The sequence below is a fragment of the Lagopus leucura genome, unplaced genomic scaffold (genome assembly GCF_019238085.1).
Source record: "Lagopus leucura isolate 7727_CA_CO unplaced genomic scaffold, USGS_WTPT01 Super-Scaffold_100008, whole genome shotgun sequence".
NCBI classification, from domain to species: domain Eukaryota; kingdom Metazoa; phylum Chordata; class Aves; order Galliformes; family Phasianidae; genus Lagopus; species Lagopus leucura.
In genome coordinates, this window is record NW_024962265.1 from 19105517 (window position 1) to 19129588 (window position 24072).

The window sequence follows — 24072 nt, forward strand, 5'->3', positions numbered from 1 at the left end:
TTCAGATTGCTGCGTTCTACTGAATGTAAGAGGTAATTGGCAAACATTGACAGGAGTCATGGAATCATGGAATGGCTTGGGTTGGAAGGGACCCCAAGGCTCATCATGTCCCAACCCCCATACTTCTGGAAGGGCTGCCAGCCTCTAGGTCACATAGTAGAGCAGGTTGTCCCGGGCTCACCCAACCTGGCCTTGAATACCTCCAGGGATGGGGCATCCACAGCCTCTGTGGCAGCCTGTTCCAGCCCCTCACCACTCTTAGTAAAGCACTTCCCCGACATCTCATCTAAATCTCCCTTCCTTTTGTTTAAAACCATTCCCCATTTCCTATCACTATCTACCGGTGTAAAGCACAAATGAGGAGCAAGTTTTTAGGTGGAATGATGATTTCTATTTCTCAAAGAAGACAAAAGTGCTACGTCAAGTGTCTTTGAAAAATAAAAGTTCTTGGACTTGATCTTTTTCTATCTGTTTATTAAGAAAAAATCTTTTTACATAGAAAAGATACAGAGGAAGGTAAACAAAGGCAGTAGAATTCATTATCTCATGTAATAGCTGTACAACTAGATCTTAATGACAAAAGTTGAAGAAAACCTAAGTAATATAAAAAGCCACCTCCAAAATGAGACTCTGACAATGAGAACAAGACACAAAAAAGAACACTGAGTAGTTTGTGCAACCAAGCTTGTTAGTACGTGAGAAAGACAGCCATTAAATCACAGGAGGCCTTATGCCAAAGGATATTCCTGTCTTAGTATTATGCCTTCCACTGGGAAAGGCAATAAATTAAATTATTTAATACAACTCAGTATGCAGTCTGCCCTGCAATTTATTACGTACGTTCTAATTTTCCAAGCTGGAAAGCCTTTCACATTTTGCTTGAAAAGAAAATCTGTCAAGATGGCTACTTTGTTTTTCACAAATCTGTTCTTAAACCTCATTTTGTCTTGTCTTCCAATGGCACTTTGTAGACTACTTTCTCACAGATCAATTGAAAGAAAATAAGATCATGAGGAATATTGAATTCCAAGTGTTGAACTGGAATTCTTGCACTTTGATCTGTGACAGCCTTGGCTGATGTTTGCAGAAAACCACAGAAATGTGCTGGGTGCCTTCAGGGCACCCTCCTGTAAACTGTGCAAGACCAGCAGCCCTCCGGCACAGGTGAGGTTAGGAGCACCATGGGGAATTACAATGGGCTCACAAACTGGCACTGTGCAGATTAAAGATAAAAGAACGAGGACAGACACTTTAATGGCAACAGAAGACAAAGATTTATTTTTTACTGACTTCCAACTGGTGCTAGATTGTTTGAGAGACATCTAGTAAATCTGTCAGACCACCACAGATAGGACTACGTGTGCATATTCTGTCTATCTTGCTACCACACCCTCTCTTCATAAAGGCACTAACTATAAATAAAATGAAAACAGACAGTTAAAATCAGGCTAACGCCAGGAAAAAAAAAAAAAGGATTGCCTGTATGGAATTCTATGTTTATGTTTGTATACATTCATGCGTTAAATGCACAACTTTGAAATTAATTAAAAACATCACCTTCATTTTGGCAATACGACTGATAAAATGAAACATGCAGAAAACACCGTTAAACAGAACTCAGTGCATAATTTTGTCAGAACAGAGCAGTTCTTTATCACCCTTTATGAACTGGGAGTACATTCATATTACAAGGTAAGAAAACCTCGAAACAGACAACATCTGGCTTCTGTGTAACGTATCTGCTTTTCCACATCTTTGGATAGTGAAATCTATGTGTATTTGAACACAGGTTAAATTGTACGGTTGTTTTAACAGTCCTCGTAGTGCAGCAAGGCAAAGCACAGCTGCCAGCGTTCACTGTTCTATTTCCAGGCTATCCATTTTCAGGTCAGGTGGTTTAAAGCTCATCACTTCTTCATAGGTAAGTTCTGCAGAGAGGGGATAAGAGAGGGAGAAGAATTACATGACTTTCTCTAATTTCTCTTTATGAGAAAAATATTCCAGACAGAACTGTTAAATGCCTGCGTGACTTGTAGTCTGTATTTCCAGCCTCATCAATCTATCTAGATCAAAACTCAGACTGCATTCACTAGTTCTGCTAACCTGGATACATTATTCTATTAATGTGTCTGTCCCCTTCACCTAATTACTGAATCACAACTGGCCCTGAAATGGAACCATCAGTTACGCTGTCAGATGACCTTACTGTAAAAAAAGACAAAATGTAATGCAAACTGGAATCTTCAAAAGCACCAAAACAGGTTTTAAGATGTGCAAAATGAACAAAGAATGTTCTTTATAATCTTCCATCAATTACCTACAACATAAATCATGTGCAACAATGCACTAATGCCTTTGAATCCAGGTGGTTTAGGCTTTTTTTGTATTTTATTGTGATTAACTTGAAGATCCTCTGACTAAATGTTCTTCTTCTGTCCTACAAGCATGCAGCAATTCTACTTTCACCCAGAGAGGCCTAACTAGAAACACAGATTGACTGTTTTATGCTGCTTCTGGAAGAGCCCTTTATCTTCTCATGTTGACGTCATACTTTGTGCCTTGCGCAGCAATGACGCACAGCATCGGTGGCCACCTCCTATGGATTTTCTCAAGCCAGGTAATGTATTTTAAGGATCAAATCCAGTCCATACATAAATAAATGACCAACTATGTGTTACTTCAGGATCTGACAGCTAATAAACATAAAAGTGGACTGAGCACTACTGTAAGAAGTGTGTACAAACCCTACAGTTGGGTCTTGGCTATGCTCCAGTTGCGCAGCATTCAGTAGCACAGCACATCCAATGAGCTTTGCTAACAACTGAAGGATTCCCCTGGAAGAAATTCCACCTACAGAGCCCTGGGGCTGAAGCATTTGTTGGGTGACTCAGTGCTTCATCTGCAGCATCTGAAGAGCACCTGGTCACAGGCAGCCAGGTATGTCAAGGAGCTCCTGGCAGAAGTCAGTAAGGCAGTGCCTTCACGGATCAGGTGCCTGGGACTGTATTATAAATTATGCTGCTGGCTGTGCACTGCATGCTTATGAAACTCTTTCCTGTTCTCCTGTCACCTATTTAGCTGAAAGTACAGATGTTATGCTGAGATATGTGAAACTGGAGCAGCAGCGAAGGAGCGATAGTGCGTAGCATTCAATGCTGAATGGCATTCTCTTGGCCTCTGCATTTTGAAATATCTTCTAACTGATTAAACATGTCAGAACAAAATCTATGAGCTGGGGCTGCAAACCTCAGCTGTGCAGCAGAGGTCAAGGAAACTCTTAAGTGCCCAACGTGTAACACAAAGTGTCTGAAATCTCATTTTGCTTTGGCTGCTCAGTGCCCCTTGGGATCAAACACCGCTTTTAATTTGAACAGAAAAGGAGAAATATGGCACTGATGTCTGGAGAAAAATGGGTCAATATTTCATTAACAATTCAAACATTTTATGCAAATTGTGACCTTTAATGTCACCTTATTAGATGTACCCCACATGGTACGTGAAAATATTTACTTTCCCAAGCTAAAAATGTGGCCAGGAGGAAGAGCTGCACGTTCCATGCCAGTATAGTTTTGAAATGGTTTTCTCCTGTATAAAGAAGGAATTTCATCTGTAGTTCCCAAAGCACAGCGATGTAGAAGAATATGGTACTGCTGCAGGATACGCTGCCCTTCCTACAGAATTCACCTCCAACTCATCAGTTCAGAGTCAAGCTAAGACTGTTCTTAAGTTGTTTTAACAAAGTTCCATCACAAACAGAAATCAGCTTTAATGAATTGCAAACTGTTAAACCTTCCTGTTAAGGACTCTGTCAGCTTAACAAGCAGCAGAAAGCAAATCCATTGGTGAAGAAAACCGAACACACCTCCTCACGGCCAGATTTTGCATACAGAGCATGGGTAAGGAGCAAATGATGCCACTCGATCCTCATTTTTTCTACAGACCCTCCAGGACTCTGGAAAGCCTTTTCAGGACTCTAGGAGGCTGCTTTATTGTAGAGAGATCCACAAACCATTTCCTATCTTTCTCTGAGGTGTCACAGAATCACAGAAACACCCAGGTAGGAAGGGACCTCAAGGATCATGAATCTCCAACCCCCCTGCCACATGCAGGGCCACCAACCTCCCCAGTTAATACTAGACCAGGCTGCTCAGGGCCCCCATCCAATCTGGCCTTGAACACCTCCAGGGACAGGGCATCCACAACCTCTCTGGGCAACCTGAAGGTGTGTTTGTTTTAGTCAACCTCCTCAATGCCCAGGATAAAATGTGGCACAAAATGCAGAAAGTCAGTGCAAGGACATGAGGAAGGTACAGGAGATCAGTAATGTTCACCATAAAATAAGCTACTATGCTCATATATGTTATTAAACTTTTCTGGAGAAGAAGTTATAGAATATAGAAATAGAAACAGGAAAGCAATTATTTCATAGATTATGTACTGATGAACTTAAGCCAAGGAGAGGGCTTTATTAATAAACTGGAAGAATTAGTTTTCTAGAACATTTCTCAATTTAAAACGTTGAGTAAGGATGCTTTAGCATGATATATCCTCATCAGACATTGATGAAATTGGATTGTGCTTTTTAGTATACTTGCAAACTTATTGTTTAGCCACATTATTTCTGTGATGCTATACTGCGATATGATCATGATGCAAGCAGGAAATTAACTACTGAAAAAAGACTGTTGCAGTATTCCTCAAGAATGGGTTTGGGTTTTGTCACTCCAAAGTAAGATGAGCTGCTCACAGTTTGAACAGGATCAACAGCATGCTTTATCTATTCCCAATTAGCTGGCTATATCAAGAAGGATTATTAAAATACACACGTACATAGCAATTTTTCATTTCTGGTTCTGAAGAAAGCAAGGCCAGAACCCCAAATAGCATCAGCTACTACAAGACTGTTACTTCAGCTGAGGATCTGGCCTAGCAGATTAAAAGGAAGATGAAATGAGTGGTTGCACGGTAAGTAGTGTCACCTTTTAGCTAAGATTAAACTTGCTATAGGAAACCTAGTCAGGAGTTGTTAGAGGCATAATGGGGAAAGGGAGCAAAATCCAGAGAGAAACTACCAACCCTTCCACCCCTCTACTCACAAGAACACACATGGCCTGTCCTTGCACCCCTGAAGTTTAAGAGTTAAAACTGCTCTGGTTAGAAACAGAGCAAAACTGTTTCTGAAGTCAGGTTTTGTTCTGCTGACCACGTTAACACCTGTGTGCAGTTATCTGTTACCTTTCCATTCTTCTATGGTTCGCTCTTTATTCTCTATTGACTCATCATAGAGCTCAGCCTCAGGTTCGTCATCCGGATCGTGATACTGTACAAAGTATGGGTGTGCAAGGGCTGCCGAGGCAGTAATTCTTTTGTCACTGTCCAGTATCAGCATCTTCTCAAGAAGGTCTACCGCTACGGGAACAAGAGAAACTAGGATCAAAACCAGAAGGGACCATCTAGAAGTGAAAGAGAAGGCAACTGTTCACATGCTATCTCTTCTCACCTTATGCTCATTTAACATTATTGGAAAAAAAAGAAAAAAACCAGACCCACAAACCTTAAGCAATATAACAAACAATTTTTGAAGATTTTATACTGTGAGCAGAACTTTCACAGTTGGAAGAAGCTTCTGGTTTGCTTGTGGTGTGTGCATCGGTTCATGATAATCTATCTCACCTCTTCAGACATTCACAGCTTTGACTGTGAAAACACCTGTGTGCCTCAAGTTAAATACCCCAGTGTTGTGCATCTGGTGCTTAACATGGTCCCATCAGACAAAAACTCCAAAAGAACTTTACAGGACCTACCACCAAGTAAATGGTGTTTAAAGGCAACAGCTGCAGATCATTAGAAATGAGAGAGATCTTTAAGACTGAAATTGGCTTTATATGGATAGTTTACCACAAATTATTACATAAAACAATTGTTACTGCCTTCATATATGTACTGTCATCAAGTTCCCTTTATAATATCAGTGCATAGCATGTACTCATGGAACACATGCAAACAGATTCCATTTTCGGTAAGCATTCACAACTAGTTATATTTGTAAAAATAAAATTGTATTTCAACAAATATAAATAATCCACATCTTAACTCAAAATCTGTCCCTCTGTACAACTCTTGAATGTGCACCAGATGAAACAAGCTAGGAAGTGTAGCAAGATGTTTCAGATGACTCGAGCATCTTGTTTGCCATGTCACAACAAATGATTCATAGGAAAATCTCTTTTGCACAGGCAGATCCAATTGGTTAAACACAATAACAGCTGTGCCAGATCAGACCAACAGCCAGTCTAGCCCCGTATCCTGTGTCCAACAATGGTTCATAAATTCTTAGGAAACAATACTCAAGAGGAACATTCAAACAGCTCTATTTCCTGGTGTATTCTCCCCCTCTCCAGCAATTCACAGCTCCTGGCCTTCCTGAGCCAGAATTGATGCCTCTAGTCCAGATCCTGTGACTTTTTTTATTTACCCCTGCTATATATAGCTTGCTTTTGCTTTTCACCCACAGTCTGTTTTCACCCAACAACTTTTCCATTAGGAGGTTCCAGTAATCTCCAACAACAAAAGCTTTGGACTTCGCAAAGGAAAAACCATCTCAGGATGAAAGGTTAAACACAATGCTCTCTGCACAGCGCCAATTATCACATGGGATCACATAGCAAAGGAAATCTTTGGTTCATATGTTAGTGAGAGATTTAAGCTGTATCACTCTGACTTTCTTACCTAATGGATTGGCACCACGAAACACTGCTTTCAAATCCTGTTGAGGCATATGTGGAAGAGATTCAATGTACTTTCTTGCCTAGGAACAGATCAATATACATACCACATGCACAGAGGTTACATTTTGCCCAATAATAACAGTATCAGCTCTAAAAAAAAAAATCAAATATTCATGGAATTTCTTACACATGGGAAACCTTCTGAACAGTCACTCATATATACGATTATTAGGCAGGAGAGTTTGAAACAGGTGTACAACTCTAGAGGTTCTACGTTAGCACTTCAGTTCTCATCTGTGCAAAATGGTTCACTGATGTGTATCCCCAGGAAACGCACACGTGGAGCTTTCAACCAAAAATCACCACTTAACCTTTCAGTTACCCTCGGTAAAGTGGCATCATCCTGTGTTCTTCCTTTCCCTTCTCCCTCTCCTCAGATGAGCAGTAGTTTCACTAACCAAAGAACAAAGCCTGATTGTCCTAGGCTACAGATTTGCAGATGTTTAACAGAACTTACAGCTTGCCTTGTCTCCATAGCTGTGAAAGGCTCATCCAAACTCCACTAGGAAGGCCTACACTCATATCTGACCCACAGATGTTGGCGTGATGCCTGACACCACATCATCCAAGGAAAGGGCTGAGCAGATAAATCACTGTTATTCAGTGAGGAGGCTGATAGCTGATCATGAAGGCTGCAGACATAACCAGGAGTTCTGAAAACAGCTAAAGAGGCAAGTTTGGTTCCTACCCAAACTGATAGAAGCCATGTCCTGGTGCTTGGGGTCCCCACGTGCAGGACGCTGTACTTTCCCTTGTTGAACTTCTTGAGGTTATTCTGACACATAACCTGCACAGACCTACAGTCACATTTAGGAAACAGATCCTGTTCCCTACCTTTCTCTGACATCTTAGTTTCTGCAGCTACTATGAACTGATGTAAAGGTTTTTTAAATTCATTGCATTACATAGTACAGTCTTTTTAAATGGTGTCCTAATTTAACAAGGCAGATCTTTATTTTTTTTCCTGCCGTTTCAAAGCTATAGGCACAGTCTACTATAATTCTAGACTACCATTAGTGATTTCAGAATCTTAATAATGTTCCCATCCTAATGGAAGTAAAACTTCATGACTTATGTCTCCAACACACTAAAATGATATTAGCATTTTCCCTTTCTGCTGTAGGAGCTGACAGCGAGGCTTTCAGCAGCTATAGCCAGCCATCCAGAGAATGATGTTTGATGTCTATACAAACACAGGATTCACACCACCTCTTTTATACTCCTAAATTTCACAGTTAGAAAACACATACTAGAATGTCAGAAATATGTTCCTGGGGCATTAGTTTATACATGTGTATGAACAGTGCAGCAGAAGAGAGCTTTTGCACTTTCTTGCATTGAAGCTATGGACTAGGCAGAGACAAAACATACATTTATCTCATGACAAACATCTGTGGATTTGAGGATTAGTTTTTTCTATGCTGACATCAATTAACATCACTAATCCAACCATGACTGAATAAGATATGGTCAAAATTACCTCCAACCAATGCAGACCTGTCAAAGTATGCTTAGCAACCATTCAGCTGCGTCTAAGTATTTGCCACTTAAACTCAACTAATACAATCTAGATGTTTAAATTAATCTGAAAATAATGAAGTGCTATCAGTTAAAACCTGTATTAACAATGACAGACTGACAAAACAGCTCAGTAACTTGTGCTGAAAAATCCTGCTGATTTTTAGTTCTCATTTATTTGACACTCTACTGACAACTGAAAATAGGCTTGAGATTCCAGATAACCTCCAGCTTTGCTGGTAGAGAAACAGAAAAAAATTGCTCACAAAAACTAGCTGCATTAAGTAATATCTAAACTGTAAGGACAAAAAAAAAATAAAAAAATGGTAAAGAACGAGAAGGGAGGAATGGAATAGACACTGCCACACATGAGACAATTACTTCCAAACAAGGTATGCACCTTCTTGGCAATGCTCCTCTACCTCAGTAGCAGAAGCCTGGAGGTGACCTGGCTGCACTCCCGCTCATTAACCTGTTTTTTTTTGTGTTCTCCCTATGCTCTATAATTAGCCCCCATGTCACAGTTTCAGAATCCCTGTGGATCACTATGTCTGTTTAAACAAGAAATCTAAGACAGAACCAGATACTATCTCCAATAAGTGTTTATGGTATATAATATTGCAAAAGTTATAGAATCTTAGTAACTTATAAAGGCTACTCAAGTTCCTATGCTTAACACAGCACAGTACAAGACCCGATCCAATCTCCTGGCATAAGGGCTGATCCTCTTCCTGCCTTGTGGCTCACAGGCACTCAGTAGCCACAAACTCCAGGGTGCACACTGATTTGTGCTGATGAGGTTTCATCACGCTTGGACTTTCAAGCAAGGCAGTGTTGGTTTTAGGCTCCCCTATTCTTTCTGCTTACTTGAACAACTAGCATTTTCTTTATTGAGTTCAAAGGAAACATCACTATACACATGATCTGAAAAACAGCCTTCAATATTAGAATGATGTCTATATAGAAAATGTTTAAGAAAAAAGCTGCAGCTCAGCAGGTATCTGTGCTGTTGTTTATCTGAATTTTTACACCCTGCCCATCACACGCCTTTATCAGCCAATGCCACCTCTCATTCCTTACAGCTCAGCTGGGCACGCATTGTTATTGCCTTAAGGGAATTGTAAGTGTAGCTTTAGCAGAGAAACAAAGTGGAAATAGTTTGTCTACTGAATAAGGGGAAAAAAATTACATGGAGAGTTAAAAATCACATTATTAACGATACAGATACCACCATTAAGAGTGGACCTCACACAAGCATTCAGAGAGATGAATTAATATGAATTTCAAATTAGTGTATTACTCCAAATAAAATTACTCACACAGGATGCATTATTTGATTCTGATATCTCTGTTCCTTCACATCAATGGAAAATAGATAGAAAAAAGTAGAAGTGAAAGCGACATCAGATTTAATAATAACAATGAAGTGCTCTGAGCTGAATGTCAGTTTGAATTCTTTTATTATAAGTATAGCAGAAAAAAAATCATCAGGATCAATTGCAAACTCCTTTGAAACAGGAACAGGTATCAAAATGAATCCAGCTGACAGTCAAGGTATTTGGATAGCTCAGAAAATAATGTTTTCTTAATGGTGCTATTGTAGCATTAAAAAAGAAAGACGATCTTAAGGCGTCTGCTCATTTCCAAATCAGATATGTCTGTCACACAGTTAAAGAAGAATGATAAAACACTGGCTAACTCAATGAAGCTGTGAACTCACATGCTCTGATGATATCTTCTTCAGAAGTTCAGAACTGGGTGTACCCACAACTTCCATTATTCTCTTTAGTTGATCAATATCTACATTATTTCAGGAAAATTAAAGGCAACGTAATAAATGTCAGACAGAACTGCTGGGTTAAACAATTCATGAGCTTTCATGCAGGTGGTTGTTTAAAACAAGCAAGACAATTCCATTTGAGTCCACTGGATGATATAAATTCACACCTGCTTAAACCTAACTTGGAGTACCTAATTCTTTATCTTTTCTACAGCACTATGTGAATCTCTGGTCTGGTGAGCCCATATGTGAGAAAATCATTGCTTCCCTGCCCCAGCTAAAACATTGCCTGCAAAAACATTGCTTCCCTGTCCCAGCTTCCTATTTAACAGACTCTTAAACTTAATTTTAATAGTGCATTTTTCTTTCTGAAGGACTGAAAAACATTACATCATACTAAATTGGACTAGATCACTAATCCGAGAGCTGGTAAAAGGAAAAATGTCATTTGGTAGCTTTAAACTGTTTTACATCAGTGTCAGGATTATAAACTTTAAAATGTGCATTTTTTGTTGTCATATACAACCCATAAAACACACTACTTTTTCCCTAGAAAATGCTATTTTACAACTTCAAGTTGTAATCATATAATTAATTACATAATTCTAATCATATAGTCGTAGACAATATTTTAGAACAGCAAAATACCTTATTTCTTCAGAGCTGGATGTACTACTGATTTTTCCATGTAGCACATAACCAGTCTGAAGCACAGTGATCACCCAGATGATGGACATCTGAACAATGCCTGTGCTTATAGTAGAGCCTAATGAGGCTGAGCATGGCAGAAGAGTCAGTGGGAAGACTTGGCCTCTCACTTCTCTTAACATATCAGGCAATTCTAATATGATGCTGTTCCACACCTGGCAATGGTTTGGTTTCAGCACAAGCATTGGCTTCTGGGGAGGTTTAGAGTAGTAAGACTTGTCAATATCCAGTACAGAAGCACGTGCTTTTGTTTCTCACATTAAAAGCTTTCTTTCTCTGGTGCAGTTATTTTCTCCTTCCTCATTAACATTACTGCTTTATTTTACTACTCTCCTCAGCACCTGTTCTCTTATTTCTCCTGTCAGCACAGGCAGCACCAACGGAATCCACAGCGCAGTGCTGCAGGTGACAGAATGCTTTCTTTCCTCTGTGGCACTTCTGGAAATTCTGGCTTGTTTTGTAACAGGCAATGATATCCCTATTTATTCACTTAGTATTGAAAAGTGGTTTTTTTGCACTAGAGGAACTTCCAGCCTTAGTTCTATGTCTTAACACAGCATTAGCAGATCAAAAAACACTTAATTACTCAGCTTCATTTTTAACATCCATCATTTATGTAAGACACATACGTGGAAGAAAACTGTTCTGTTGCAACCAGGCTGTTATTTAAATACAGATACAACATAAGGAAGAAATGTAACTACCATTTAGGGACATCTGCTCCTGTTTCTTTTTCTACTGGATGGTCTCATTTTTAGCTGCAATATGTATCAAACTGAAACAATAACAAAAATTGTTTATCGTTTTAGAAGTTTGTTACCTGAAAAGCCTGATCTATTAGAAAAATAGAAGAATTGTAAAGTATTTCTATAGCTGCATTTTTCTGCTTTTACTTAAGGATACAATCATCTCCTGGAAACAGGGCCTTCCCTTTCAGTAACTCTGCCATGATGCATCCAACAGACCAGATATCAACTGTCAAAAATAGGAGAGAGAAATGTGTAGGATGACTCAAAGACATCAATAAGTGGAGTTGTTTCCATATAGATATACTATAACTATATCCAGCTGCAGCAAAATGAAGTCTCCATAGCCTACCTGTTTGATTGTAGTGCATCCAGTTCAACATGATTTCTGGAGCTCTGTACCACCTTGTTGCAACGTAGCCTGTCATTTCATCATCGGTTTGTCGAGCTAAACCAAAGTCTAAAATCTACAGAATGATAAAAACAAATAGAAATAGCTTTCGTTACTTTTGTTATGGGTACTGATCTTCCCCATTACCACCCCAGCGAGGGCTGGAACAAGAGGATCTTTAAGGTCCCCACCAACCCAAGCCATTCCATGATGGTTCATATCTGAGCCCAAGCATCTCTCCACCAGTGAAGTAAAACTGCAGTGCTGTGCATGAGCTCCTGTGCTGTCTGTGGGGATTATAGAGATACTTCCACAGTGATGAGTCTGACCCTTTGTTTTCTAAGAAAAACTCTACACCTTGCCTAATGTTCAGCTTTCCTCTAACATTTGCTTTTTGAAAAACAAGCACTGTTGCTATAGAAATGAAACACTGCCAACTGGGAACATTTGTACGAAGTGCCAACAGCAAATGCCACTGGACAGAGCATTTAAAGACCACACAAGCAAATCACAAGCCCCAGAAGTTCTGTTGTTTCTGCCTCATGTTGCTTCCAGCACTGTTGCACGCAGGCAGCATTTACCCAAATCAAGCAGTGTTCTGATGTCACTGGGAGGGGAACATATATCCTGCACAACAAGGTATATTTACATCATGTGCCATCTGTTTTTGATAGAGCTCCCCCAGTGAAACAACAACAGGCTCGGATTAGGTACATGTTACTCATAGGCACGATGGCAGAATGTTCCCTTCCTTACATTTTCTCTTGGTGAATTTACATGGACAGAAAGTTACTTCAAATATTTTTTTTCTGCTCATTTCTTTCTTTCCATTTTTTAATAAGCCCATGTCCAACTAATTGTGGAGCTAAAAGTTATCCCATACTTCAAGAGGTGCTGCTGTGAAAGGGCAAATGTTCAGCTTCAGTGCTGTTTGTTATCTGACTATTCTGCATCTCTTCAAACAGAAACATGAATAAAACCAGTCACAATCCCATGCTGAGATCCAGTGCTATCTATTAACCTGATGGCAAATCCTTTTCACTGGGAACATAAGCATTTTAAGACTATAATTCAAAATTATGCACTTATAATCCAATATAATGATATAAAAAGTCTAAAGGAAAATGCTAAAGTGTAAACAACACATAAACATATTTACTTCCAATAAACATTAAAAGCATTATATATTTCTATAAAAAGATACATGAGACAAATAAGGCATGAATAAGGGCTTGAAACATGAATACCAACATCTCCATTATTATAAATAAGTGTCAGCAAGATTTGTTTTAACAGCTGATGCCTTTTATCAAATGTGTACAACAAACATGTCCTGCATCTTTTTGCTTCTATTTCCTTCTTGCTTGTACTTGGAGATGTCCACTAGTTTGTTCCACTACAAAATAATTTGGTATCAGAGGAAGGAAAGCTATAAAGAAAACAAAGAACAATGTAGCAAATGGTAGGAAGAAATGTGGACAGATAAAATGATAGAAAACAAGATTAAAAGGTTCTTACAGTACAAAAGCACTGCACACATTTTAAAGTGAATGATCAGAACCAGATGAACTACAACATTTCACAGATGCTGAACATATATGCGTAAAAACATTAAAGGGATAATAATGAAAATTGCTGAGCATCTGCAGCTCTCACTAACCCAAACAGGAACTACAGCTTCTTACAACAGATCAGGATTAGCATGAGAACCTAAAAGCATTGCTCTTACTCAGTATTGCATTTCTCTTTTTTGTTCTCACAATATTTGGAAATTTAAATCCCTCACAGCTGGAATAAAGTGATTATAGCAGAATCCCAGTCAGAGAAAGAAACATGTCATGGAGAAATGCTAAGCTACTCATTTTCAAGCTTTAAGGCTTAGAAAGCAACTTCCCCTTTTTCCTTCAGAGCCTCATGCTATTAGTTAATATTGCATCACATGGATACAGAAAGATATGTATTTATACAGAGATGTGAATTAACATAGTACCTGAATAGCGTGAATTATGGGCTTGTTTTGTCTTGGTGCTAATGCTGACTGCACCTGGGGATACCAGCATCTTTCATAACATTTTTATTAAATTTAACTCTATTCTGTAGATATAAAAATGAAAGCTGCTACATGGCCTCATCTAAACTTGGCATGTGTTCATAGTGCAAGAGATAGCCAGTTAAGTACTCTGTCATGAGATGTGTCTAGACAAATACGTTGATGTTCTGTCTGCGAGGAGCTAGGGAGGAACGCTTTGTAAGGAGACGTGGTGATGATAAACTCACATCTGGGAGAAAACATGTTCATGGAAATGCCTCTATGGCCAGGGAACAATAGTAGTAAGCGTACAAAATTAATGGAATCAGAAACAAAACTGGCAAATAAAAATTTTCCTTAGAGAACTGTAACACTGAAAGCTATTAAAACATTCTTCATTATAATAGATTGATTCCTCACGCACTCTTCATTACAGCAGAATGATTCTTACCCTCAATTCACAGTCTTCATTTACAGCTAAGTTACTGGGCTTCAGATCCTGTACCGGAACACAGACAGTCAGTCAGGTACCATTTTAACCTTTTAAGGTATATTATAAATATATCTTAATAACACTTTTGACACATGGAGGGACACGCTCCATTCATCTTTATTATAGCAATGAATGAACTCACCCTGTGGATGATTCCAGCTGAGTGAATATACTGTGAAACAACATGGGGAAAAAAAAGGTAAAATTGGAAGTCAGAGGTTAGGAAGATGTGGGTCACTTGCTTTATCTTTTTGCTACTGGACCTGATGGTTCTATATACAGCAAAGATTTATGTCACAGTACACATTCAAGGCAGATGGGGAAATGACTAATTTCAAAACCTATCTGCTTTCTCTTACCCAGAGATAGATATTTCAGAAAAAGTAACTGTAAACACTGTCGTAAGCAGTAATTCTCCATCAAAAATTTCTCATTTTGAAAATTTAAAAATACTGAAACATATTCCAATCTTACCTAGATGGCCACTTTGTGCAGTTGGCTTCTCAGTACAGTCAGTGGCCTTGGGAGCAGTATGGCTGACACCTAAGTAATACAAGTTATTTTTTCCATACTGTGAACACTGAACGTGGGTGGCAGCTATTTGCTCCCCTGGACAAGATAGTGGCCAGAACAGATATCCAGGCATTGTTTCAGATCCACTTTCAGGAGGGACATAAAGTGGTGTTTCAATGATTATTTAGTGTCTCTGCTATTTTACGTATATTACTAGATCTCAAAGAGTGAGAAAAGCTTAACCTGCAACTGCCTATAGTTCAGCTGTTAAGACTGACTGCCAATTTATTTATATAATCTTACTGATAAAGACCAGTAGGAGCTCTGAAACATACTCTTCCATTCTCTAAAGAAGCAACTACCATCTTTCAGGAGCGAAGATTGCACGAAAAATGTTGATATCAACTGGGGAAAAACCCAAAGAAAACAAAACTGCATTCTTTCAATTCCAGGCTTACACACTGTTTATCAGTGGGACAGGGACACATTTAAATGCTCTTCACAATAACTGCAAACAGCTGAATGCAGAGGAAACCAAACACTGCTTGAAACAGAATTAACTGCATACAGCTGCTGAGAAGGGCTGCTGTAGTACCACCAAGCAGCTCTACCTGCCTGCCACACCAGCCCCTCATGTGTTCCAATGGGATCTGCAGGGCTTGAGCCTGAATTGTGTACTCCCAGACAGATGTACCCATGAGTCCAGGTATAAGGACTAAAGCTGTAACGATGGATGTGAGAATTTCGATTCCAAGTAACAAGCAACCTCTTCCCTTGGAAGCACAGACAGTGCATTTCTGAAATGAATATTCACTTTTGAGCACAACTGTTACTTAGCTCTGACACGACACGGTCATATTCAAAACCGTGGGTTGGATAATTAACTCTGGATTCATCTTCCTACTTAAGCTATTAACTTAAGTAAATGAGACAAAGCAATTAAGGGCTCAGTTCTGCAATTCTTCTTCCCTAAAATCTGCACTTAAATTGACAGAATGCACAAGCACAAATAAGAATCATCCTCTCAGGCACCAGATGACTTCCTCAAAACCACACAGTAAACATCTCAGAGCTTTTCACCACTGCCTGCTTTCAAACACACACTTGTGTTTCCATGACAAAGTTTTCATTATAAAGTTTACTACAGCAGCTGAGCTCTTTTTTTTTTTTTTTTTGCATATGCCTTGAAAAAAACACTCAACACTGGCTGAGGAAAATGTTTATCATCTAGTACTGCAAAGCATTTCCTAAATCTTCTGCTGTTTATAGACTCTTTCATGTTTAATGTCAGCAAAATGAAACATATTTTAGTTCTTTAGGAAGTTTTTGCTACAATTTCATTGCCAACTGCCTACATGACTGAGTTGTATAAACTTTAACAATGTGATTAAAGGAAAGAATGAGTTTACAGGAAGAAAAAATCCTAAGTGATCCTGTGTAACACTGTACATTGCTAGAATGAACTACTACTTCCAAAAGTTTCCCAATAAATCCAACCAACTCACTTATTTCCCCACCCATGAGATGCTCTCTCTCTCTCTCTCAGGGCTGTATTTTTTTTCAAACTGGCTCAGGTCTTTCAAAGCATGTGAAAATGTGAATTAATTGCAATGTTAAGCTTTAACAATTTCATATTCTTCGTAAGTTTTTCATTACTTTCCCTTGACAGAGAAAATGTCTGAAGCACACAATGCATGCTACTAAACATCTTCACTTGAGAGACCATGTAACAAGTGAGTCTCCTTCAATAATACCTTAAATAGACTGACTCAAAGTCAGTGTTTGATGGAAATATTCCATGTGCAACTGTCACCATTTGCAGGCTTGGGGTTTACTTTTGGTTAGTAAAATAATCAAAAATTCTGAAACGTGCTGCTATCTGAGCACTCCCAACACAAACTGTTCTAAGTATTGAACCAGTCATTACCACAACATCTTGGTTGCTCTCTCATATATAGCCTTATATTGAGCCAATACCTTAAGTCCTCGAAGTAACTGATATATAAGAAACTGTATGTGGTCATCTGTTAACTTCTGGCACTTCACAATGTTATTTAGGTCAGCGCCCATTAAATTCGTCACAAGATACCTGTGAAAATAAAACAGACCTTACAGAAGAAAACAAATAAACATTCCCCATTTGAGATTGGCAAAATGTAAAAGAAGTACAACTAATGAGTAAACTACACACTCCTGTTCAGATTCCTTTTCCAACTTCTACTCACGTATGGTTTATGTCCCTCCAGTCAGCTATAAGCTCTAATAAAGGAATCACAGCTATGAGATTTAATATGGGGGGAAAAAAAATCCTTATGGCACATTAAAAGCTTTGATCTGTTTTTCTCTCCATGAAATACTAAAGCAGTTCAATCAGGGGAGAAGGCATCATGCCTCAAGACGAACAGAGATTCTGACCAACATACAAGTGGGAGATCGGGGCCTCTAAACGACAGTTCCTGTGAGGAATATCTGATGATGGAGATCAACATCAAATTGTTTGAAATAAGAGTGCTTCAAGTGTTTTGTGTAATTTCTTTCCCTACCTCCACTGGGTTTTACTTTATTTTTTTTTTTTTCCCCGTAAGTCTTGTAGAAATATTCAGAAGCCACCAAAAAAAAAAAAAAAAAAAGTGTTGGGACAAAATATGCATCTATCATTCTACCATTCTTAGCTCTTGTTTGTATAATTTTGCTCCAGAGGAGCCTGGCCACTAATTTTCATGGAGAAAAAAAATGTTTGTTAGTATTTCCTTGTCTACACTGTTTATGTAGTTGCTTACAGCAGATGTAAGCCAAGAGCAACTCAGTACATATGGTATGTTTGAGTAACACCAAATTACAACTAGCTCTTGACTATCCAGGTATCTAATTTATCTTGTCTAAGGTAGCCAACAGAATACTTTCCTGCATTCCTGAATGATCCCATCTGCCTTTGAAAAAAACAATCTACAACACCAAAACATTTATGAGATACTTGCAGCCTTATAAACCATCATTCACAAAGTACTACAGGGCGGCCTGTCACCTTGCTTTTCTTTCTATGGGATTTTTTTTTTAGTTGTTGTGTTTCTTTATACAGAGCCAAATTTGGCTTCAAATCTACCACAAATGTATGTGCTTCCTTTCTACAAACAGTACTACTTGGTTACTTACTAACTAGTCAGAATTATTTTAAAACATTACTTACACTTCATTAAAATTTTCTATTGATGTTGCAGGTGTAAAAACATCCAGCAATCCTATAACCTGAAAGGCAAGAGAACTTACATTTTATTTTTAGAAAGATGGAAAGCAACACACAATTATTATTGCCAGTGCTTAGAATTTTTGCAGGAAGCTTACAAACACACGGCATGTGTTCATCTTGAAGACTCAGTGTAACCTGCAAAATAGGCAGGCAGTTTGTGCAGGTAGAGACTCAACTACTTCCATGACCAATTAAAAAATCTATTAATTGCAAAAAGCAGAATGGGACTGTAGATAAACAGTAAAAACAGAGAAAGTCAGGAAATGTAACATCACATTACAGAAAAGCTTCCGTCAGATTCCATTAGCTGAAGCTCTGAGACCAAAGTAGATCATTTTGCAGTAAAAAGGCATTACTATACTGGAAGTCTTTACAGTCCAGTGACTTCATTATAGGTGAGGTATCCATGTTCAGGTATCTCGTGTAGCCAGAAAGAGTTGTATGCACTTTTCTAATAAGATTGTACCTGTTAGAAATTACACCTATATGACAAACTCGTGTCATAAAAAATCTGAAGGGATAGCACTCACTCTTCACTTACATTCTCATGCTTCATGTGCTTCAGCAACCTGAGCTCTCGGTAGGTCCTCCTTGCGTGTATAAGCGATTGGAAAGGTCTTGAAAGCTTTTTTACTGCCACCTTCTGTCTTGTTTTGGTATCATAAGCTGAACTACAACAAAAAGAAAGTCCACGTTGAAAGAACACTTCCTTTCAAAGCTCTCCTTTGTTCTCACTCCTTTGTCTTCTTTTACCTTCCACTCATGGGTTGCAAGTGGGAGAAGCTGGGCAGCAGTAACCACGATTCAAAGACAATTCTCATAACGTTTCCTCAGGCAATACCAGTAATAAATGAACAATGGATACATGCTGAACTTCACAGCTCTTGCTGACATATAGCATGTGCTTAACTTCAGACATGGAGATATCCCATTGAGGAGGACACAAAACACACAGGCATTTGCACAAAAAGGAAACCATTGTTTGCTGTGCATTAAATGATACAAGCGCAATAATACCGTCTGTTATGGAAAACAAGAGCTGAAATGATCCCTTTATATTTTACTTGTGACATCAAACAGTGTGATTACAAAAAGATTCAGTTTGCTGCTTCCCACTGTTAAGAAAAATATTGCTTTAATTCGCTATTTATTCAATTAAAAGTTCTTAAAATACTTTGAAATTCTCAATTTAAAATGTGGACAACACTATCTGCAATTGCTAGCAGCAGATTAGCAAGCACAGACCTTAATACATTCATCTTACTGAACATATTTTTGAATTACAAAACAGTAAAAATTAAGTGACATGAAAAATGCACTGTGCAGGATGACAAGAGGCAATAGCCACACTAGATGCTATTAGGTCCTTGCGATCAGTCTTTAAAACACTCCTGACAGTTTTGAAGCATTGAAGGCCAGGCTGGATGAGGCCCTGGGCAGCCTGGTCTGGTGAGTGGCATTCCTCAGAATCAGAGGAAACAGATTTAATCAACTAATTTCTTGTAAGCACCATGGAAGGAATGAATCACTCACAAGATCAATGAAAGAGATAAACAGATTACTTAGTCACTTTCTCACCAGCATCACAGCATCGGATCTTCAGGGAAGTTACAAAGGTTGTGCCTTTGCTGAGCACCTCAGGAAGGGCATTCCCTGAGCAGAAGAAAGCATAGGAAGTAGGAGAAAACCTGTTTCACTTGGAGGAGTGAAAGGATTCCATAAAGATGCCTGTTCTGACACAGTTATTCAGGATATAAAGACACTGCATTGCTCAAATATGTGGAGAAGCTCAGAGAGCGAATGGTGCAAGAGTTGACAGTAGAGACACCCTAAATTCTACAAGATTGGTCATAGACACAGTATGAAGGCTGCAAAAGTAAATCTGAAGAAATAAAAAGGAAGCCAGTAGTGTGCTGTTAGTATAACAAAAATGCAGTATAATTGCAATGACTGTAATCCTGGTCAGTGAAGCCAATGGAAAGCAGCACAAACCCAGAAATGCGTACTTGCTATATCCTCTCTAACATTTTACAGTGTAAAAAAAGAAATGTTTATACAGATAAATAGATAACATTGCCCAAAGCAGCAATCTGTGTTTAATATCTCAGCTCTTCTGGCAATTCACAAGCCTCCCCAGTCGCGCTTGTACTAGTCTTTGAAATATCATATACATTATACACGTCTAGGAAGACTTAAATTTGAAATCCCATTAGCATGACCAACATCCCTGTCCTCCCTGTTTTAAAGTCAAATGTGGGTTTTAGTAGTTTAAAAACTGCAGATCTTTCAGATAGGTTGCATTTTACCCTGCATATGATTCAGATGATATGAAGAACTACTTTTCTGTTTTAGTAATTCTTATGACAGCTGCTTTTTAGACCCAGGATGGAAACCCACAGGAAGAGAGAAAGAAAAAACAAATAGCTCGAGTTTTGGGACCTTCAGTGGAAAAGCATGAATTGAAGCTGAACAAGCCAGGATCTGTCTCGGTTTAAAAGCGTCCCCCCCACAGTCAAGAAACCATGGAGAACGGTAACTGGAGCTAATGCCTTCAAGCCTTTTCCTTTCCTGGTTTACCATTATAATTCAAGCTACAAACACTGGAGCACTCAAAACAATAAATTTCACTTTGTTAGCACATTTTGTTTGTCAGATTCAAGGATGTCTTGCATCTATGACCTCTGATCACTGTTTCTAAGCAGCAGGCTACACTTCCATCTCTGACTTTCAGACTGAGTCTCTCCCCTCTCCCCAGTGCATCACCACAGTTGTGATCTGAGTCATCCCCAGATTCCCTTGCAGCCCTCTGGGCAGACTGTTAGCAGCAAGAGTAGCCATTTCCCTTCCTGTGCTGGTCTCTCAGAGCACAGGGCTTTCATTCAGCCTGTCAGCAGGCAGCCACGCAGCTCTGTGGGCTCACCTGGCCGGCGCCTGCAGGAATCCCCTGTGGCTGTCACCAGCTGCTGATCAAAGAGATTCAAAATGGCTCCTCCAAAACAAGTGTGTCCTTAACAGCCCAAAGGCCTGCTGCTATTTAAAAAAAAAAAAGGGCTACAGGCCCTCACCTTCTCTTATAATGCATTACACTCTTCACATACCCCTGCACTTTACCCCATCTATGCATTTAAACTAGGGAGGCCTGGCTCTGTCAGCCTCTTTAGCTGCAGAAAACTCACAGCTCTCTTCTTTTGCAAGGCATTTTCTGCTGAAGCAGGTCCTTCCGAGCACAGGATTCAGTTCTGGTAAACCAGCTGTGAAACAATTGCTTGATGGCAAAAACGATCATCCTTCCAATGACTCGACTGCTGTGTCCTCCATTTCTTTCCATTTACTTATGCTGAGCTGATTATTTATTTTATTATTTATTTATTATTTGCTTTATGTAGCTGGACACAATAATGCTATGGAGATAAACTTTGATACTTGTAAAGGGATATCACCTCCCATCTCCAAACTGTTCTTTACTTCTAGCATTTCATTTGTTGAAAACAATGAAAATGAGTTTTTAATCATGTAGTTTCAGTGAGCCTTCTAACATTACCACAGAGCAGTATGCTCTCACATCTCTGCAGTATATGGGAAAAAAGAAACTCAAGTCTGTTTTCTATTTGACAAGAAACAACATTGCACTTATCTCAGTCATACCTTTTTTAGATATGACTGTTCTTGACCCAGAACCCTGGCAGTTACACCAAACATTTTTTGCTGTCCTTTCTCAGATCAAGGATCTAAAAAAGTCATCATTTTCTTTGAAGGGATGGCATCATTGTGAAGCAGATAAGAGACTTTTGCTGGGTGCAACTTTCAATCACTGCTTAAAATAGACACACCTTTCCAGTGCTGTCAGCTCCCGTATCTCGTATTTTGGTTGATGTTCCACCAGATGAAAGAACAATCTCTATTTATATGCACATGTTTTGACTTCTTAAGGCTTCAGAGAAAAGTTTGGATATAAAAAGCTAAAGTAGTAAAAAAATTCAGAAGGCAAAAAGTCCAAGATTTTAAAACGGTTTCAAGCTAACTTCATGACTTTGACAGGGTATGGATTTTTAGTGCTGAAGTTTATAAATATTGACTATACATATAGTCATTTCTACAGCATCCATGGTTCATTTATCCTCTGTGGTTGCAGACAGGTAATACTGGACAATCTACTCCTCTGCAGCCTGCCCACATCCCTCAGGGCTTTCTGGATTAGGAGCACAACATTCAGCTATGGCAGTTTTAGACTTTGAAATCACGTTTGTTCCAACAGCTGGAGGGCTGCTTGTGAGAACCCAATCTACCAAGCCATGCATGGGGCCAACTTGTATCTCATTTAGTAAACTTCAGTATGCAATGCAGGAAGAACTCAACAAGTCCCATTCCTGAACTTAACAAATGCCTTGGGCTCTGAGAGGGCCTATTTGCTGAGTGCAATACTGTAAAAGGTATCTGGAAAAAGCCCAGCTTGAATGAAGTGAGTGAGTTCTCCTTATTTCAGCAGCCAGCGGGGGTCTAACTGATGCACAATGAAGGCATGACCCAAGCTGACTGTGTGGTGCCAGTATGGCGCACCTGCAGCAAACTCCCAATTTTCCCCGTTATCCCTACCAGCTGATACTCCATACCCCATCACTGCAGACAACCGTAAGGCTTTAGTAGGCTGAAAAGTGTGATTTTATGTTTGTAGAACCATCGTATCCATAAAAATAATTGTTTTAAGAGACTAATTTAGGATTAAGTGCAAAACAAACAAACAAACAAAAGCCCAACATAAATACAGAAGACTAACACTTCCAATTTAATTTATACAACTCAGTGTTCCAGCTTGTGAGGCTGTTATCCCTGCATCATCATACGTTTGACAGCTGGTTGGACACTATGGACATTATATACCAAACCTGAGAGAGAGAATATGACGTATAAGTCAATCCTTAAATTTGTTGTGACAATGATATGAGATTTGGGTTTTCCACATAATGTTCAAGGCTACTGCTTTTGCATCCTCTAGCACAGCACTACACAGGAGTTCCTTTCCCTTCACTCACCAACCCAGGGGAGACACTTCCCAGAATGAATATTCCCCACTAAATGCATACACGTAAATGTAAAAGGAAAAAATCAAAGAAAACAAAATGCAATTCACGCTCAAAACACAGATTAACATGAGCAGAACCTTAATAACTTTGGTAAGAAATAAGTCAACATCCAGAAAGCAAAATGGAAAGCGCACAGAATTCCTGCCACATATTAAGCACAGCCACATCTTGAGATCTTGTCCACAGACCTTGGCATCCTTTCACATCCCCACTGACTCCTCCCATTGCAGGAAATATCAATATCTTTATGGCCAAATGTCCCATAGTAACATCCTGACTTCCTTAAAGTAACAAAAAAACAGGTAGCAGCAGCAGAAGGGTGTATGTGAGGAAGCACTGAGGAGAAGGTATGGAAGAGAAGTCAGCATATAGCAAATACAAGCTCTGATATAGGCAGCCCTTGCTGCAGTAAGCAGCATGCATTAGCAAGTACATCAGAGAAAGTGAGACACGCAGGAACCCTGACCTGACACTTTCCATTGCACAGTCTGTCATCTGAGCTCCTCACAGCTGCCATGAATAACAACTCTTTTTATGAAGGGCTGTTCCAAAAGAAATATTTCCTATGTTATGATGGTGGCCCACAACATTTGAGGCAGATATTGGTGGTATAGCAATAGACATTGAACCTTCTCACCAATATCCCATTACACGTTGTTGCCATGTGACAGATGGCAGCAGAGGGGCAGTCTGACTAAATGGTGTCTGACATGGATGTGCCTATGAAGCAAAGGTGTGTCATTGAATTCCTTCATGTGGAAAACATGGCACCCACTGA

The 24072-nt window shown here is 39.2% G+C and overlaps 1 protein-coding gene across 3 annotated transcripts in view; it reads right to left on the bottom strand.

Annotated features, from left to right (window-relative positions):
* Positions 1 to 473: 473 nt before the first annotated feature.
* The window catches only part of MAPK11 (mitogen-activated protein kinase 11), a 30716-nt gene continuing 7117 nt past the window's right edge, over positions 474 to 24072 (bottom strand). Inside the window, exons 2-12 of one of the 3 annotated variants that reach the window (XM_042872711.1) lie at positions 18755 to 18884; positions 18154 to 18212; positions 16944 to 17055; positions 14596 to 14625; positions 14412 to 14459; positions 11893 to 12007; positions 11698 to 11769; positions 10027 to 10106; positions 6730 to 6766; positions 5236 to 5409; positions 474 to 1928 (exon numbers count right to left, since the gene is read on the bottom strand). In XM_042872711.1, coding sequence (XP_042728645.1) covers positions 1855 to 1928; positions 5236 to 5409; positions 6730 to 6766; positions 10027 to 10106; positions 11698 to 11769; positions 11893 to 12007; positions 14412 to 14459; positions 14596 to 14625; positions 16944 to 17055; positions 18154 to 18212; positions 18755 to 18884 — 931 coding nt within the window. In that variant the 3' untranslated portion in view covers positions 474 to 1854. Of the gene's footprint in view, positions 1929 to 5235; positions 5410 to 6729; positions 6809 to 10026; positions 10107 to 11697; positions 11770 to 11892; positions 12008 to 14411; positions 14460 to 14595; positions 14626 to 16943; positions 17056 to 18153; positions 18213 to 18754; positions 18885 to 24072 lie in introns of all 3 variants that reach the window. The other 2 variants (XM_042872709.1, XM_042872710.1) reach the window with 2 other exon arrangements.